The sequence below is a fragment of the Gekko japonicus genome, unplaced genomic scaffold, assembly GCF_001447785.1.
Source record: "Gekko japonicus isolate JY-2015 unplaced genomic scaffold, Gekko_japonicus_V1.1 scaffold1, whole genome shotgun sequence".
In the NCBI taxonomy this organism is placed as follows: Eukaryota; Metazoa; Chordata; class Lepidosauria; order Squamata; family Gekkonidae; genus Gekko; species Gekko japonicus.
The window spans coordinates 1,298,088-1,315,891 of record NW_015164181.1 but is presented as its reverse complement, the minus strand read 5'-3'; the positions used below and the strand labels follow the sequence as shown (position 1 = coordinate 1,315,891).

The 17,804-nt window shown below is 48.4% G+C and overlaps 1 protein-coding gene across 1 annotated transcript in view; it reads right to left on the bottom strand.

The window, feature by feature from the left end:
* The window catches only part of COL26A1 (collagen, type XXVI, alpha 1), a 222,597-nt gene that overhangs the window by 168,692 nt on the left and 36,101 nt on the right, over positions 1-17,804 (bottom strand). The window contains exons 2-3 of the mRNA XM_015407977.1: positions 14,397-14,519; positions 4,165-4,262 (exon numbers count right to left, since the gene is read on the bottom strand). Of these exons, the coding sequence (XP_015263463.1) occupies positions 4,165-4,262; positions 14,397-14,519 (221 nt within the window). The remainder of the gene's footprint in view (positions 1-4,164; positions 4,263-14,396; positions 14,520-17,804) is intronic.

Sequence of the window (17,804 nt, the reverse complement as noted above, 5' to 3'; positions counted from 1 at the left end):
AGGACACCAAGAAAAGAAAACATATCTTGTAACTGAAATGTAATTCTTTAAGTGTAATTCAATGTTGTTTTGCATGTGAGTTAGTGTGACATTGAAAACTTTGGAATGCTTGCTTTCGAAATCATTGATCTTTTGTGTATAAATTAGGGTCTTCAGCGAGAGTTCAGGGCTGCAGTCTGGAATCTTGGAGAGACTTTACACTCCCAAGGTTCTCATTCTTAGCCCGAGAATTCTCCTTTGTGGGAGGGACTTTTGGTTGCTTTGTGGGGTTACCTTAGGCATTGTTTTAGATTCTGGCCAGGTGCCTCTTTGGCCACTAGGCTGGACCGTAGCTGGTATTTAACATTGATAGTTTATAATAAAGAGATATTGTTGGTCTTCTGGTTTTGGCGCTTTGAACGATGGCGGCGTCTCTGGGGTCCTCCGAGAGACGTGTGCCATGAATCGGGGATTAGGAGGGAGCGTGATTGTGCACGCTCCCCCATGAATCCCATAGCCAATGGGCTTCTAGCCAGGGGGCTTTGGAGAGCTCTACCTACGGCCGGCAGCCGGTACAGGGGGGCTACTCTCTGCCCTGAAGGTCCTGCCCTGATTCCCAGTACTGGACTAGAAGCGACCACTGGAACAAGCAGTTGGAGGTTTAGCGATCTTCTCTGCCTAGCGTGATCCCAGGGGCCGTCTTAGGACCTGGTGGATCGATTTAAGGATTGATGAGTGAGTTGTCGTTGAAACGAGACACTAAAGCCTAGAAGTGAAGTCCCTCTACTACAAGCGTATAAACGGAAAGGGGGAGGGGACGCCCTATCTCCCAACGTTTTAAGCAAATGCGAAAGCAAGGAGGGAGGGACTGATCAAACTGTGGCGATGGACTGTAGCGGAGAGTTTTTCTAAAAGAAAGCGGAGCATTTAAACAGACCTTAGAGACTTTGGCATTCTTTCTCAGCTGATGTAAACATCCCAAAAAGATGGCGACGACAGGTGAAGACGGAGGCGGGATCAATGTTTTCTTCAGAAAGGAGGACAGTGGAAAGTTAGGTTGTGACCTAACCATAGACTCTGTCTTTAAAGTGAATCGTGGGCCCCTGGAGTAAAGGGATCGCTACCCTAACTTTATAAGATCTGCTTGCTAAGAGAAAGGTTGGAATCTCCAATGAGGGTGTTGTTATTGCAACAAAAGGAAAGACTCTTTTGATCTAAGACATTTAAGGAAGCGAAGGTGTCCCAGGAAAAAAGGAACTTGGTTTATATCATGAATGGACAGATCCGGACTTATAAAAACTAAAAGATAATTGAAGAAAGAAGGTACATCAAAGACGGAAGAAGGAAAACATGTTGTAATGTTCTTACTGAAGGAACATTGGTTTTAAAGATTTTGCCGGGGGGGGGGGGAGTAAAGCGTGGAGATGCTAAATTTTTCTTAAGGGCTGTGATTATGTGTGTTATAGCTTTGGAATTACTCTCTGTTCAGTCAGATAAGCAGGTTTTGTCAGCAGAAGCCATGATTGGCTGGCACTCTTCATGTTTGAAAGCAAATGTATAAGAGTAACAACTATGTTTTAAGCATTGTAAAACCTCCATTCTTGGGTTTTTAATTAGGTTCTCTTTACTTTTTCCTATAGATTGTAGACTCTCCCTCCCCAATTTCTGTTGTAGTTTATAGAAATGCAAACAAAAGATTCCCCTTCGGGGGGCTAAAAAAGAGAGAGAAAGAGAGAGAAAGAGATTGTTTAAGGAGTTTAGCCTTGTAGTTTATTCTAAGAAAATCCAGTGTTGTGTGCTTGCCTTGGTGAGTGGCAAAACAATAAAGAATTGAGCTTTTAAGGGGGAGCTCTGAGAGGCAGATTCCCAGAAATTCTCCCCACAACCATAAAGATTACAGAAATTCTCCCCACAACCATAAAGATTACAGGGATGCCAAGAACATCACCCAGAAGTGATATCAGATTCTCCAAATGTCCATCTGGAACTGACATCCTCCATGACAGTCTAGGAATTTTCCCAATATTTAGGGTCTTTACCATAAAGACTACAGAAATTATCAGGTGTCACGGAGAATGTGATGTCACATCCCCTGAAACTCCACCCTTCCCAGGCACCACTCCCCAAATCTCCCAGCAATTGCCAGTGCAGGGCAGGAAATGCTAGTGCACAATGATGGATCCAGATCTGCATACCAAAACCAGCTTTAAAGGATAAGTACCTCAAATATGTTGTACCAGCATGCAGGAAGATGGCAATGTCAGCAGAAAGAGAGGGACCAGTTTTACACATCTGTTACATGTTACCTAATTCAGAAAATATGAAGGTCGATATTTAGGAGCTGCAAGAGAACTGAGTTGCAACAGAAAGGGGGGAAATCGATGATCACCCTAGTTGAAAGAAGACATAACACACTGGAAACAGCCAGCCCACACAACTCTGCTTTCTTGACTTTTCCATTTTGGGGGCAGATGTTGATAACTTAGGCAAAGGAGTTTTCATTGGCCTCCTCCCTTTCCCCTTAAAGCTCAATCCCACTCCGTACATAAAATCCATCAGCATATCTCTCCTTATATAGAAAAGAGTTTTCGTGTCCCTCTTGCCCACGCTCCCACAGCTTTTGGCTCCCAAACCTGTCAGTCACACGGTGTGCCAATGCCTGCATGGCTGAAGTCCTGCCCACAGAGGTGGAAGGGGCAGACGGGACTCTCCGTGGGGCTGGGCATGCCCGGGGCCTCCTTCCCTCCGGCTCACGCACGGTATCGGGACTGGGGAGGGAAGCCCTCGCTTCAGTCCTCTCCTGCCGACCCCCCCCATCTCTTGTGCGGCCCATGAATGGAGCACAGACCCAGCGTTCCCTCCTCATACTGCCCCACCGACTCACCTCTCCTCCCCGCCGACGGCTGCTCAACCTGCCTCCACCTCACGTGCCGCTCTGTTGCCGGCCTTGCGCTATTTACAATGGCTGAGAGGCAGGGTGGGGGAGGAGGACTGTGGAAAAGCCGCACAGCCGACAGTCGGAGCACGGCAGAAACTGCCCAGGTGGAGGACAGGGGATGGCCGCCCACTCCGGAGCCAGCTCTGCAGCTTCACGCAAGCGCCAGTCATGGGGAAGAAAGGGAGGCGGGGGGAGAGGATGGGGGCGGCAGCAACACGGCTCCTGCTGGGGGGGGGGACACCGCAGTGGTGGTGCTGACATGGGAGGCTGCAGGGATGGAGCTGACCGGCCCATGGGACAATAGGGCCGCCCCGGCAGATAGGCAACATAACGTGAGCGACTGAGAGACCGGGCGGCCAGGCAGATCGCTGCGTGGGACCTCCACGAACCTCAATACGGCCTTACTTTTCTCTTCCTTGCTTACTCTTTCTAGATAATGTTGCATTTATTCCGCAACAGGCCTTATTTCCTAGTAATTATATATTGAAGAGTCGACAAGCCACCAATGACACCACAAACCATGATTCAATGCCACTGCCACCAGAGGTGCCACATTTTATGAAGAAGCTGGGGGACAGAGTCCATCTTACTTCAACCATCTTACAATCTGTGTACCTGATGAAGGAACACAGATACACAATTTACAGGTAGGACCGGATGATTCCAGATACGATCGCAAGTGAGCCAAAGAGTCAGCCACCTCTAATGCTTGAACATCTGGAAGTAGTGCTGAGTCCAACAGCAAACCCTAAACCGGGATCCCAAGCCCTTTTTTGAGACTGCAGGCCTCTTTGGAATTCTGACACAGCACGGTGGCTGCGGGCACAAAATGGCTGCTGCAGGAGGTGAAGCCAGCTACAAATTGCCGCTGCAGCAGCTTACCTTCAGTCACACGGTGAAGATCCTTGTGGTGGGCCGGCAGCTGTTGCCAAGTCAATGTGGTGTTTAAAAAAAAAATATTACACAGACAATCGTATTTCCAGTGGCCAATCAGAAGCCTTAATGGGCCAAAGCTCAATCTGGCCCTGCCCACTTTCTAGGAACACTTGGCGGGCATCATGTTGGGGACTCCTACCCAAAACTAATTATTAATAATAAATTAATGAAATGGTAAAAGAAGCTGTATGCACCGGCTGTACACCCTGAAAAACAGAGACACTGTTCATACTAAACCAGTACAGCTGAAGGTTCCACCAAGTCCCAGCAGACCTGAGCAGGCATCCAATGTAGTCCAACTTGGGACTTACCTTCCTCGCAGCTGTTTCCAGTGAAGCCAGGACAGCAGCGCCATTCCAGGGCAGTCACCGTTCTGTAGGAGATCCTGTACGTGGGTCTGATGAGGGTCCTGTAACTAACACAAGCAAAACATCAGGTGGACCCAACCTGGCCAGCTCTGCAACATGAAAAGGCTGTGGCTCACTAGTAGAGCCTGCAGAAGGTCCCAGGTTCAATCCTCGGCACCTCCAGTTAAAAGGATCAGGTAGGAGGTGATGTGAAAGACCTCTGCCCAAGACCTTGGAGAGCTGCTGCTGGTCTCAATAGACAATATTGATGATGAAGAAGAAGAAGAAGAAGAAGAAGAAGAAGAAGAAGAAGAAGAAGAAGAAGAAGAAGAAGAAGAAGAAGAAGAAGAAGAAGAGGAGGAGGAGGAGGAGGAGGAGGAGATTGGATTTATACCCCGCCAAAGGAGTCTCAGAGCGGCTTACAAACTCCTTTCCCTTCCCCTCCTCACAACAGACACCCTGTGAGGTAGTTGGGGCTGAGAGAGCTCTGACAGAAAAGCTGTGCCAGAACTATGGCTTGCCCAAGGTCATCCAGCCAGGTGCAAATGGAGGAGTGGGGAATCAAACCCGGTTCTCCCAGATTAGAATCTGCACACTTAACCACTACACAAAACTGGACCAAGGGTCTGATTCAGTATTAAGGCAGCTTCATGTGTTCATGTATGTGTTCCCCTTTCAGGGTTTTTTTTCCTCCAGGTGAAATCCCCCCACCTTCAAATTTGACCAGATACAAAATGTGAGGGATTTAATTATGGATAAGGCCTCACAACAAAACCAAACCCAACAAGACCAAGCCCTCCCTCCCCCCCCCTCCCAAAAGACAGAAACCTATACCATGGAAGGAGGACACTGACTTGCCAATAGTTTTCTAGGCGATAAAAAATACAGGTCAACCAAATATAAAAATCTATACTATGAGAGTAACGGGAAAGGCTACTGCTAGTGATAGGGCCAATATGCCCTGGAATTTCGGTTTGGTTTTCTTACTTTTTTTGTCTTGGGACCATTTGTCTTTTAAAAAAACAATTTAAAATATTAAGAAGTAGTTTTAAAAACACAGTTCACCTGAACAGGGATAAAGTCTGCCTATAATTTTATTCAAAATTCATAGAGGCTGTGATCACACACACTAAATAATCCACTTTCAGTGCACTTTCAGTGCACTTTCAGTGCACTTTCAGACTGGATTTTGCCAGTTCACAACAGTAAAATCCAGTTTAAAAAGTGCACTGAAAGTGGATTGAAAGGGGACTATTTAGTGTGTGTGATCACAGCCAAAGTGACACCCTTTTAGGTTTAGAACGGTTTAACTGCTTAGGACGGCACACCAAGGACCTTATTGTTATTCTTACTGTGTTTCCAGCATAAGAAGCACATCCACCAAAGACAATTTAATATGCAGTTATTATTACCCCTTTACTAAAAACAGGCATAACCTGTCCTCCTGTCCCAATTATATAGATTCAGGTGGGCAGCCATATTGGTCTGAAGCAACAGAACAAAGTTTAAGTGTGCATGCACACCGAAAACTCATACCCAGAATTAAACTTTGTTGGTCTTAAGGGTGTCACTGGACTCAAACTTTGTTCTGTCCCATTCACGTTCACAGAATATTCCCACCTCCTAGCATTCCGTACCGAGGACAGTTATCTACTCCTGGAGACACATGGCCGATACAGAGTGGATCTGAACCATGGCTGCCGATTACCCAAACTGCACATCAGGTTCCTCGCTAGGGCTGCCAAGTCCCCCAGGGGGCGGGGAAACCCCTGCCCCAGAGGCCCGTTCCCCACCGCCGGCGGATCGGGCCCCGGGGGCAACCCCACCCTGGCGTGCGCATCACCAGGAAGGGACGTTATGATGCCGGGCACGCTGGGGGCAGGGCCACGACCATCCGAGGGGGAAACTCTATGTTTCCTCCTTGGATGGTCGTGGCCCCACCCCCACTGTGCCCGGCGTCATAACGTCACTTCCTGGTGACGTGCGTGCGGCGTGCGCGCATGGGATGCCGGACGGGAGTCCCCCGCTCCCGACGATTTTCGACTTGGCAACCCTATTTCTCGCTCAGGTAGCAGCATAAATGAAGGCAATATTTCCCGTTCATTAATTAATTAGGTTCCCATCCTTAACTGCACAGCAACTCGTCCAATTAACCCTCTGCTTTTCCTGTATCCGGCCGTAATATTCATAAACCTGCTGCGTGCTGGAGACCCTTGCCCAAAATAGCAAATATGCAGTGTTCTTTTGGAGAGTCAGAGTCATGGATATTTGCAGTATTACGCAAAAAGACAACTGGGAATCATTCAACAGAAAGGCTATATTAAATTTATGACGCAGGCAGTTGTCTCTGGTCTCCTGCCAGGCTGCAAAAGCCCAGCATTACCACCAACTCCCTGTAGCGCAGTTACTCAGAAAACCAGGGAATGGAGATACGGTAACCCAAGGGCTACAGACTAATCGCCACAGCCCTTGGCAAGCGTGTACAGGCTACCACACAATTCTTGGGAATATATTTTTCAAAGCCTTCATTAGATGGAGAGCGGAGATTTCTCCTCTCTTTGGGGCATTGCTCAAAACAGAAGAGAAAGTAGATTCCAGCTGGCATGACTGACTCCGTCGTTCCCAGCTGCAGCCCGGGGGCGGTACCAACAAGGGTCCAGGAAAGCTAGCAGCCAGGGCTGGCCCCAGGGTGTCCTAGACGAACAAGGACTTTGGCAAAAAGAAAACAAACAGACTAATTCAACAGAAGAGATCTGTGATCAGCATTTTACTTACTGGGCATGTGAAACAAACAATGTAAAAATAAAAACAGGTAAATGGGGACACACGGTTGATACAGAGCGGATCTGAATCCTGGCTGCAGATTACCCAGACTGCACATCATGTTCCACGTTCCACCACTGCAGCTGTACAAGACCAGAGTCAACTGTAGGGCTGTCAGGTCCCCTCGGCTTGCTGGCGGGGGGATTTGGGGGGCATTCGAGGGGTGGCCGGGGATGTTGTCACGGAGAAGTGATGTAATCATGTCTGGGACGTTGCACAGCAACGCTCTGTATTTTGGGTAAAACTATATGGGCTTTTGGGGCCTAAAACCATAGAGTTTTGCCCCAAAAGCAGTGTGTCGCTGCACAATGTCCCGACAGAATGACGTCACTTCTGCATGATGTCATCACATTGGGGACATCGCCGCAGGACATCCTTGTTTGGGGGCATGGCTTCCCCGCTGGGCAGCTGGCCGGCAGTGAGTAGAAGCCTGAAAAATCAGGAGAACCCCTGCCCAGACTGGGGGTCTGGCAACCCTAGACTGTGGTCTATACTGCTCTGTATAGCTTCCTGTAAGGAGGATTATGTGTCATGTGAATCCTTATGCTACACTTCAGTTCTACCTATTAGATTTCTGGTTGGTTCCAGACTTCTACAATCCTAGCGCATTGCTGATTGAATGTTGTCCTATTTTGTTGATTCACAGACTGACTCCGCATAATCCACCTTGAGTTCCTGTGACAAAGATGGGATGCGAATAATTTAAACAAACAGACACAGAGACCGATTTCACACAAGAGCTGCCCCGTGATCGCGTCTCCCTTTGCCCCACTTCTATTGGTCAATTACCCACTCGAAGCCGCATGGCCGCATTTTGACCCGTGGCTTTGCCTGATTTTCCCCGCAGTTTTGTGATCCTCAAAAAACAGGATCAGGAAACTGTGGGGAAAATCGGGCATAGCCACAGGTCAAAATGCGGCCATGCGGCTTCGAGTGGGTAATTGACCAATAGAAGTGGGGCAAAGGGAGACGCGATCACGGGGCAGCTCTTGTGTGAAATCGGTCTGAGTGATTCAGAGCCCTACTATTATGGGGGGGAAAGATCTATGCTTTGTTGGGAATTGCTTAAGTGGCTAAAACAAATTGCATACAGTTCTCCATTTCATGATGCAGAGATATGTATATACGTATTCACATAAGTATTTTTAAAAGAGTGCTTCTGATACGCATCGTTTTGAATGCAGAAAACAAAATCGACACTTAGCATTGAAGTTTTGTTTCATAATCCAGGATTTTCAAGAGCAGAAGCAGGTCAGGCAGACAAGAAAATAATTGTGGAGACCAAGTTTGGATCAGGTCAAGGAAAAGTGGAGAACGGGGACCCAGCAAGACCACACAGGAAGTGTCTCTTTCCTGCATGTTTAAGATACTTTCCCTGCAATGTTTAGAATTTTTGCAAGGGGAGGCATTTGCACACGGAACTGTGTTTCAGATTAGGATCAAAGCTGCTTCCATTCTGCAAGATAAGAAGTCTGGTGTTTATCTTCCCCTCCCATCTGGTTTGTTCCCCAACAGAACACTTGAGAGATTCTTGGGGGGGAGGGGGGGGGGACACTTCCAGTTCCATTTACAGAGAAGGAGTTAGAAATTAGGAACACCGTTTTCCCTCTGTTCCTTAATTACATGTATTTACTGCACTCATATCAAACCATTGTTGAATTCAAGTTAGGGCTGCCAAGTGCCTTACCTGGCGCAGCGGGGGAGAGTCGGTCCCAGCCTGGGACATTCATAGAGTTTTCAGGCTGATTGCTAGAGCGTCGCCCAGCAACGTGCCCAGCATGATGATGTCACTTCGGCCCGATCTGGGCACTTTCGTGGTGGGGTTCCCCCCACCGGCCAGATCCAGACTGGTGGGTTGGGGGCCCTTTGGGCAGGCAAACCCCCGCCCCCCGGGGGACTTGGCAGCCCTAATTCAAGTTGGTGTACAAGAGGGGAGAAGTTCACCCAGGCATTGACTGGATACAGAGCTGTTTCGCTTCAACAAGGGTCTCTTGCTGCATCTCTAAACCAGCACTTCTCCAACTATGACACCCTAAGGACACCCATTTGGATTTAGTCTTCTTGCCCGCCCTTACTGATGCCCGGCCTATGTCGGAGAGCCCCCTTCCAAAGGGCACTCAGCAAACCATGCATGGATGGAGAATTCCTGCCTCTCTTGGGATCCTTTCTCATATTAGGGTCTGATCTGATGACACACTAAATGTGAGCGGGGCTGGGGGGAACCCAGTACCCATTTCATGTGTGACACACAGGACTCGCCTTGAAAATAGCACGTGTGGGGTGCCAAACCTGTCGCCCGTGGCCATTTCCTTCTAGCGAAAGCGTGCAGGGTGGAAGGGAGGGAGCCCCTCCTGCCACTGCACTCCAGAATTGGTTTGACCCCCCCACCAAGCTATTTTTAAGGTGAGTCCTGACTATCATTTACTGTAGTAATACCAGGGGTCATATCGTAGAAAAAGAAGTGCAGGAGCTCATTAGCATAACTTATTAGCATAACTTATTTGCACATGCCACACACCCTGACATCACCGGAAGTGTGTCAGAAGGCAACACCCACCGCTCAGGCTCCACTGGACTGTTTTGGATTGCTAGCTATTGGGGGGGGGGGGATGTGGGTCTGTCCTCGCAGAGGAGGGAGAGCTTGTGCCTGAATAAAACTTGGTCTTAAAGGTGCCACTGGACTGTTTTGGATTGCTAGCTATTGGGGGGGGGATGCGCAGACCTGCCCTCACAGTGGAGGGAGCGCTTGTACCTGAAGGTGGGCCGGGGGGGGGGCCCTCTAGAACTTACCTGGCTGCTTATTGCTCCTCATGATCCGACTGAGGGCTGCTGGGAGCAGGGGGTGGGGCTTGTTGCATGTGCCTGCCCCCTGGGCTCCTTACTGCCGGAGCTCCGCTCCTGTGTGCTCCCGCAGGAAATTACCCCTGAGTAATTCTATAGAAAACTGTGCAAGCGTGTGAGTGATAATAGAAGAGAATTTTCTACAGAATTACTACAGTAAATGATTTTGTTTCAACCTCCAGGAGGTGGCTGGAGATCTCCTGAGGTTACAACTGATTTCCATGCGGCAGAGTTCATTTCACCTGGAGAAAATGGCCACTGTGGAAGGCGGACTCTATAGCACTGTATCCCACAGAAATCCCTCCCCTCCCCAAACTCCACCCTCCTCAGGCTCCACCCCCCCAAATCTCCAGGTAGTCCTCAATTTGGAACTGGAAACCCTAGATTTCATACAAGCACTTCCTTTATGAACTGGGGGTAGGCTTGCCAAGTCATTTATGAACTGGGGGTAGGCGTGGAAACCCCCGCGTGGAAACCCCCGCCCCAGGGCCCATTCCCCGCCGGTGGCGGATCTGGCCCTGGGGGGAACCCCACTCCCACGTGCACGTCACCAGGAAGTGACATGACGACGCCGGGCACGCTGGGGGCGGGGCCACGACCATCCGAGGGAAAACTTAGCCCCAGCGTTGTCACATCAGTTCCTGGTGATGTGCAGGCGGCGTGCGCACGCACTCAAGCCGCAAGCCGGGAGTCCCCCCGCTGCGACGATTTTTTCACTTGGCAACCCTAACTGGGGGGGGGTTGCATAAATGAAATAATCACACAGCAGCCCACCTCTGCAGTGTCGACACCAAACAAAGATCTTCAAAACGAACACTGTGTGTGCCAAAAATGCTGCTGATTTCATGACAGCCAAGAGCACAATGTCGCTCTTGTGCCTCATAACAAAAATTTAAAAAACAAAACAAAATGTTTCAGGTGTGGACTCACACGACTGACTGCTCCGCCATGCTAAAAAACCCTTGCATACGGAAAGCTAGCAAAACAGAGAGAAGGGGGGGGGTGTCTTTTGGCGGGAAAAGGTATGTGAAAGAAGTACCTTGGATTAAAACAGCAGTCTGAAGGTCAGATTTTGCTCTGATAAGTCTAAAGACAAACCTCACAGCCTAAAGAGAAGGATACAAAAACCCGACCCTCATTTGGAGAGTCTGAAAGGAAACAGAGATGCGTCCTGCAGAGCCGGGCTGGCAACGTATAGAGTTTGGCTCAGCCTCCCTTTCTATATATAACATTTTGCCTTTCTCACCAGACACTGTGGGGATTTAAAACTCTATTCCGATGATTAACTGAGACATGTTTATAGGCAGATAGGGGAGGGGGAGGTTCCTAATTGTAAACTGAGAACTTTTCCCCCTTATTGCAATGTATGATAATTTTTTTAAAAAGGGCTTCTGTTGTATATCTGCATTGCGCCACAAAGTGAGACGCCAAACTCTGAAATATTCTGAATTATGGGGAAGCAAAAGGAGACGAAGAGTCGGTTTTTACACTCTGCTTTTCTCTCCCCTAAGGAGTCTCAGAGTGGCTTACAATCTCCTTCCCTTCCTCTCCCACAACAGGCACCCTGTGAGGTAGGTGGGGCTGAGAGAGTTCTGAGAGAGAACTGTGACTGGCCCGAGGTCACCCAGCAGCCTTCATGTGGAGAAGGAGGGAATTAAGCCTGGTCCTCCAGATTAGAGTCCGCCACTCCTAACCACTACGCCACCCTGGCTGTGTACAGGTCAGAACAGGGGTCCCCGACATTTTTATGCCTGCAGGCACCTTTAGAATTAGGGATACCATTTCCCAGGTGAGGGCAGGGGATCCCCACGTTCATGGGCTTCTGCCCACCGCCAGGCAGCTGGCCAACAGGAGGACATTCCCCCCACCCCCCAACATCATGCGCAACGTGCTGACATCACCGGAAGTGACATCAGCATATCGGTGATGTTGGGGGTGGGTGCTTTGCTTTTGGGGCAAAACTCTATGGTTTGAGGCTGTTTTCACTTCCAGGTGACATCAGTGTGTTGCGTGATGTCCTCGCCCACCCCTGGAACAGCCCCCCGAATCCCCCCACGGGGACAACGAAGGGACCTGGCCAATGTCCCCTCTAAGCTGAGTTAGTGTGAGCTAGCTCACAGTTTTTTAGCCTCCGGCGCACACATTTTTGCCTTCGCTCAGGAATTTTTTTTCCTTTTTATGTTTATTAAGAGGAAGTATAACATATCAAGAAATATAATAACTGCAAAACAGTATACAACTGTCCTGAAAATCCAAAATTACAAACCAACCAGTTAGTCATCAATACAAATTTTTACAACATACCTCAACAGTCATAACAAACTAAGTTAGTACTAAATCTGATCACCTATACATAGATGCTATGTGAGCTATGATTCCCACAGAATTGAGTCAAGTTTAAAAGATAACATCTTCAGGAGTCTGCTGCTCTGATTCACAAGCTAATTGATGCAGTGGCCAAATGGCTTGCTCACAACTTTTATGCCAGTAGCTCACAAAGTAGAGTTTTTGCTCACAAGACTCTACAGCTTACAGGGAGCATTGCAAACCACCCTATTTGGAATGCTGATGGAGGGTGGTGGGCCCAATTACAAAATGGCTGCCGCAGGTGGCGGAGCCAACCAAAAATGTCAGGGAGGCGGAGGTCGTGCAAAATTCTGATAGCGACTCAACAGGCCAGGTGGAAGTTCTGCTTAACAGGATACCCTTTTAAATGAACAAACTGCTTTAAAAGGTTTTCTTGCAAAGGCACGGCTTCCCTTCAGTCACATCGCGAAGATCCTTGTGTTGTGGCGGCGGCAGCTGCCCAAGAAACTTTGTAAAAATCTGCACAGTCAGTTTCACTATCATTTATTTCATTAATCCATTTATGCCCCTTTTCTAACGGGGACCCAAAGCAGCTTAACATCATTCTCTCCTCCTCCATTTTATCTTCACAACAACCCGGTGGGATAGGTTAAAATGAGAAAGTGTGACTGGCCCAAGGCCACCTGGTGGGTTTCCATGGCACGAATTGGTCTCCCAGAGGCTAGTCTGACACTCTTAACTAACACACCGCACTGGGCCTCAATTAGATCTCCAATGGCCATTTAGAAGCCCTGCTAGGAGAAAGCCCCAACTGTCCCTGCCCACTTCCCAAAACACGTGGCCAATGCTGGGAAAAGTGTCCCTCGGAATCCGGGCACTCATGGGCACCGTGGTGGGGCCGCCTGGGTCAGAGTGTTCTGGGAGATCTGGATTAAAATCCTCCCTCTGCCATGGGTCAGCCATTTTCTACCTCTGGGCCTAACCTACCTTACAGGGTTGTTGTGAGAATAAGTGGGGGGGGAGAACCATGTATGCTGCCCTGAACTCGTCGCATGGGAGACAGGATAAAAATGTACTGAATAGGTAGCACAGAGCTGAACACAATCAGGTGCTTATTGCTGCAGATCTAAGATGATGAAGAAGAAGAGACTGGATTTATACACCGCCCTCCGCTACCCGAAGGAGTCTCAGAGTGGTCTCCAGCCCCCTTCCCTTCCCCTCCCCACAACAGACAGCCTGTGAGGCAGGTGGGGCTGAGAGAGCTCTCTCGAGAACTGCCCGTGAGAGAACAGCTCTGAAAGAACGTATGACTGACCCAAGGTCACACCAGCAGCCACATGTGGACGAGTGGGAAATTAAACCCGGTTCTCCCAGATTAGATTCTACACTCTAAACCACGACACCAAAGAGGAAAGGTTGAACTCAACATATGACAGCTATGAAGCTTTGGTCTATTAAAGTCTACTCCGACCAGCAGTAGCTCTCTGGGCTCTCAGGCTGATGTCTTCCAATTTGGTGTAGTGGTTAAGTGCGCGGACTCTAATTTGGGAGAACCGGGTTTGATTCCCCACTCCTCCACTTGCACCTGGCTGGGTGACCTTGGGCAAGCCGTAGTTCTGATAAGAGCTGTTCTTGAAAAAGACAGCAGTTTCTGTCAAGAGCTCTCTCAGCCCCGCCTACCTCACAGGGTGTCTATTGTGGGGAGGGGGAGGGAAAGGAGTTTGTAAGCCGCTCTGAGACACCTTTGGGTAGTGAAGGGCGGGGTATAAATCCATTCTCTTCTTCTTCTTCTTCATCACCTCCTTCCTGATCCTTTCAACTGATGATGATGGAGACCTTGTGGATTCCAAGCACGTACTCTACCATTGAGCCACAGCCTCTCCGCAGCTAGAAGCAATGCAAATATCCTCCATCCAGTCCCTTTAAAAACATGGCAACCGCCATATAATGATCCTACACATCGGGGTCTGAACACACACTGTGAAATCCTTAATCCATCCTCCCTGGCGGTGGCTTGAGAAGAGAGTCGCGACAAAAGATGGATTAGGAACGTTGCCAAATGCCAAGGTCCTGCTTTCAACTGGCCATGTCCGGAATGCTTTCCCCCAGTCCCCTGGAGAGCCATGGTGTGGATTCCTCTCTGCTGTCTATTCCCCCCCCCCCCCAAAGAACCACTCTCTCCCCAGCTGGGTTCAGTCAGGCTAAATGGCCAAGCGGGCTTTTACCTCACTAAGTTGGCGCAAGGTCCTGGCCACCGGCAGCTTTGATAAACCCTCTGGATCACCGTCTCAGAGCCGTTCTGCACCTGGCAGGAAACTGTCCGGGTGACCGTGTAGTGACACCAGTGCCTGTGGAGGGAGAGAGGAGAGCGGGAGGTTAGCCGAAGCGGAACTGTTTGTCCCGGCAAAGGCATTTATTTGGAAGGCAAATGACAAAAACCCACAGATCTGTACTAAGAAGAGATATGAATACACAAAAATACTGCAAATCAATCCTGCTCATAAAGTCAAGAGGGTAATTCTGAAGCCTGGACATTCATTATCCCAAACGTTGCTGAACGTAGCAGACGGCCTGATACTGGGTCAGAATACTGGTTCATCTAAAGTTCAGTATTCTCTGCTCTGACGGGCACCAGTCCTCCAAAGGTCTTTCCCAATACCTGCTGCCTGAGATCCTTTAGCTCTGGGGTGTTAAACAGAAGGCCCAGGGGCCGGAACCGGCCTGTCCAAGGTTCTTATCCGGCCAGTGAGCAACTGGTGCAAGGGAGAGAACAGGAGGCTGCTTGGAAGGGAGTGGGCAAGGGCCACTCCAATTGTGGCTTCAACAAAAGTGGAACAACCTCGTCTGCAGCAGGCAAGCAGAACCCCTTTGCTTCAGTGACAGCCTCAATGGCAAGTTGGGAACCCCCGCAGCGGCATTCATGCCAGCTCAGGGTTGGAGGTCTAATCCTGCCATCAGGCACATGACTCAGTTTATATCAGCTTAGCCTAGGAAAGAAGAGGTTTAGAGGGGACCTGATTGCAATCTTCAAATATTGGAAGGGCTGTCATGTAGAAGATGGAGCAGATCTATTCTCTCTTGTTCCGGATTGCAAGGCTAGATCTGATGGGTGGAAATTACAAAGGAGTCGATACCGGCTAAATATCAGGAGAGACTTCCTAACTGTAAGAGTGGTTGAGCAGTGGAACAGACTGCCTCGGGAGGTGGTGGATGCTCCTTCGCTGGATGTTTTCAAGCGGAGGCTGGATGACCATCTTTCGGGTATGTTGTAGGGTTGTCTTTCGACTATGCTCCTGCAGAGTGCAGGGGGTTGGACTAGATGACCTGCAAGGTCCCTTCCAACTCTAACGTTCTATGATTCTATGATCTCCGGTACCTGGCATTACATTTTATAGCACACATGACCCGGCCCGACAAAGTCACATTTATGTCAGATCCAGCCCTCATAACAGATGAGTTTGACCAGGGGTCATTTCATAGAAAAAGAGCTAGGGGAACTCATTAGCATAACTCATTAGCATATGCCACACCCCCTGACATCAGGGGCCCGGCGGTGGACCTGCAAGGCCAGTGGGAGTGCGAGGAAGCCCCGCCAAGGTCCTCCCTGGCCCCAGGCAGGCAGGGGTGGGGAGAGGTGGGGAGGAAGCAACTTACCCTCCCTCTTCTCCTGCCTCCTGCTGGCTGAATGAGGGCTGGAAGCGGGCAGCCGGAAGCAGGGGGCAGGGCTTCATCATGTGCCCCGCCCCCCTGCACCTCACCCAGGGAAACTGTGTTCCCCTGCGTTCCCCCCCGAAATGACTTCTGAGTTTGACACCTCTGCTTTAACTGCACATGCCAGAGGGCTGATCCTGAGACTTTCGGAATGTGCTTACCACCAAACTATGGCCCTACTCCCTATCAAGCCATGTATGTCCCCCCATTTTACATTGTTTTTAAAAATGTACACCCCCAAATCAGGCTACAACATCAGTCCCCTCTCTTCCATTTTATCCTCATAACAACCCGGCGAGGTAGGCTAGCCTGAGAGAAAACGACTGTCCTGAAGCCCCTCTGCAAGTTTCTTTCTTTCTTTCTTTCTTTCTTTCTTTCTTTCTTTCTTTCTTTCTTTCTTTCTTTCTTTCTTTCTTTCTTTCTTTCTTTTTTTAAAAAAAGATTTTTATTGCATTTTCTAAACTAAACCTCTATGGGGTCGGGGAAAGGGAACAACCCAAAACTACGAGTAACAAGAGATCATTAATACATATTTTGAATTAATCGATGTTTCCCTAATATCAAAACGGTAATACATGAGAGTTAGTGCAATAAAATTGTAGAGAATAAAGTGAGCATTCAAAAACAGATTTGACTAAAGCGTATGCTTCTTATCTTAAAGAAAGCTCTGAAAGCCCAACTAAATTCGAGCTCTGCGGGATCTCCACCAATTCCGTAGAGCGGTAAAGACTGAGCTGTTCCGGCAAGCGTTTAATAGCCCAGAGCAATCGTTCTAGCACTTTAGAAAGGATGGCCGCCATGTACAAACTGTAATGTTCTAACTGTAATCTTAATAAGTTATATTGGCTTCTTTATTGATGGATTTTAGACGTGATGTATTCATTTTTACTGGTTTTTAATGGTTGTAAGCCGCCCTGAGCCACTTCGGCAGGAGGGCGGGATAAAAATCTAATAAATAAATAAATAAATAAAGTTATTGATTAATAATAGGTATCAGACAGAGTTACATTATTATATTTATTTTCTTCCTTTACGTTTCTTTTCAAACTCCCTTTTATTTTTAGGAGGCTTAGGAGCCACAGCCCCTAATTCTGCTTTGGGGGTGGATCCAGGAGGGGAGGGGCCTCAGCAGGGTCCAGTGCCACGGAGTCCGCCCATTGAAGAACATAGCTGTAACCATAGCTTTATGATGAAGTGAATCAACAGTATATTTTCAATACGTCACCAAGAGAAATGAATTGTTGAAAGACAGTTTATGTACACATCCTTGTTCAGAAGAAGATCGTTGTCGAAACAGCACACCATTCCGGAGACCACCGTCTACATTCACTATATATATTATTTTCTGTTATTGTATATTATGATTTATGAATATATTACCAAGCGCTAAATTGTCACGGTTCTTTTTCCTTTTTTCATTAACCCTGCACTCTAACCACTACACTACATTGTGTCTCCAGGTTTGTACTTTTCTTCAGAAGAGCTAATAAGATGCCAGTTATGAAAACAGCAAAACGAAGCCCACCAGAGACAAGGATGGTGTTCCCATGTGGCCACCCAGTCGAAAGCAGTTCCCCGTAGAGCTGTAATTGTGTCTGAAATGATGCTGGGAAGATCAATTCACAGACATCCCATCCGACCTTGACAAGAAAACTTAACTCTACCCTTGGAGCAGCTGTCGTGTTCATGCCAGGAAACCTTGAGAAAGGAAGAGGCGGGAAGTAGGGCGAAAGTCTAGAAAACAGATTTAAAAGGGGGGGACGGGACCGAACTTTGTTTACATTGCCCTATGCAGTTAAGCCTGGCATTCCAGGATCAAGGATTTCCTAGCAATAAAACATTATTAAAGGCTTTCCCATTTCTGTCGGATGCAACCCTGTAATCTTTATGGGAGTGACATGACTTTGACCACATGGAGCTAT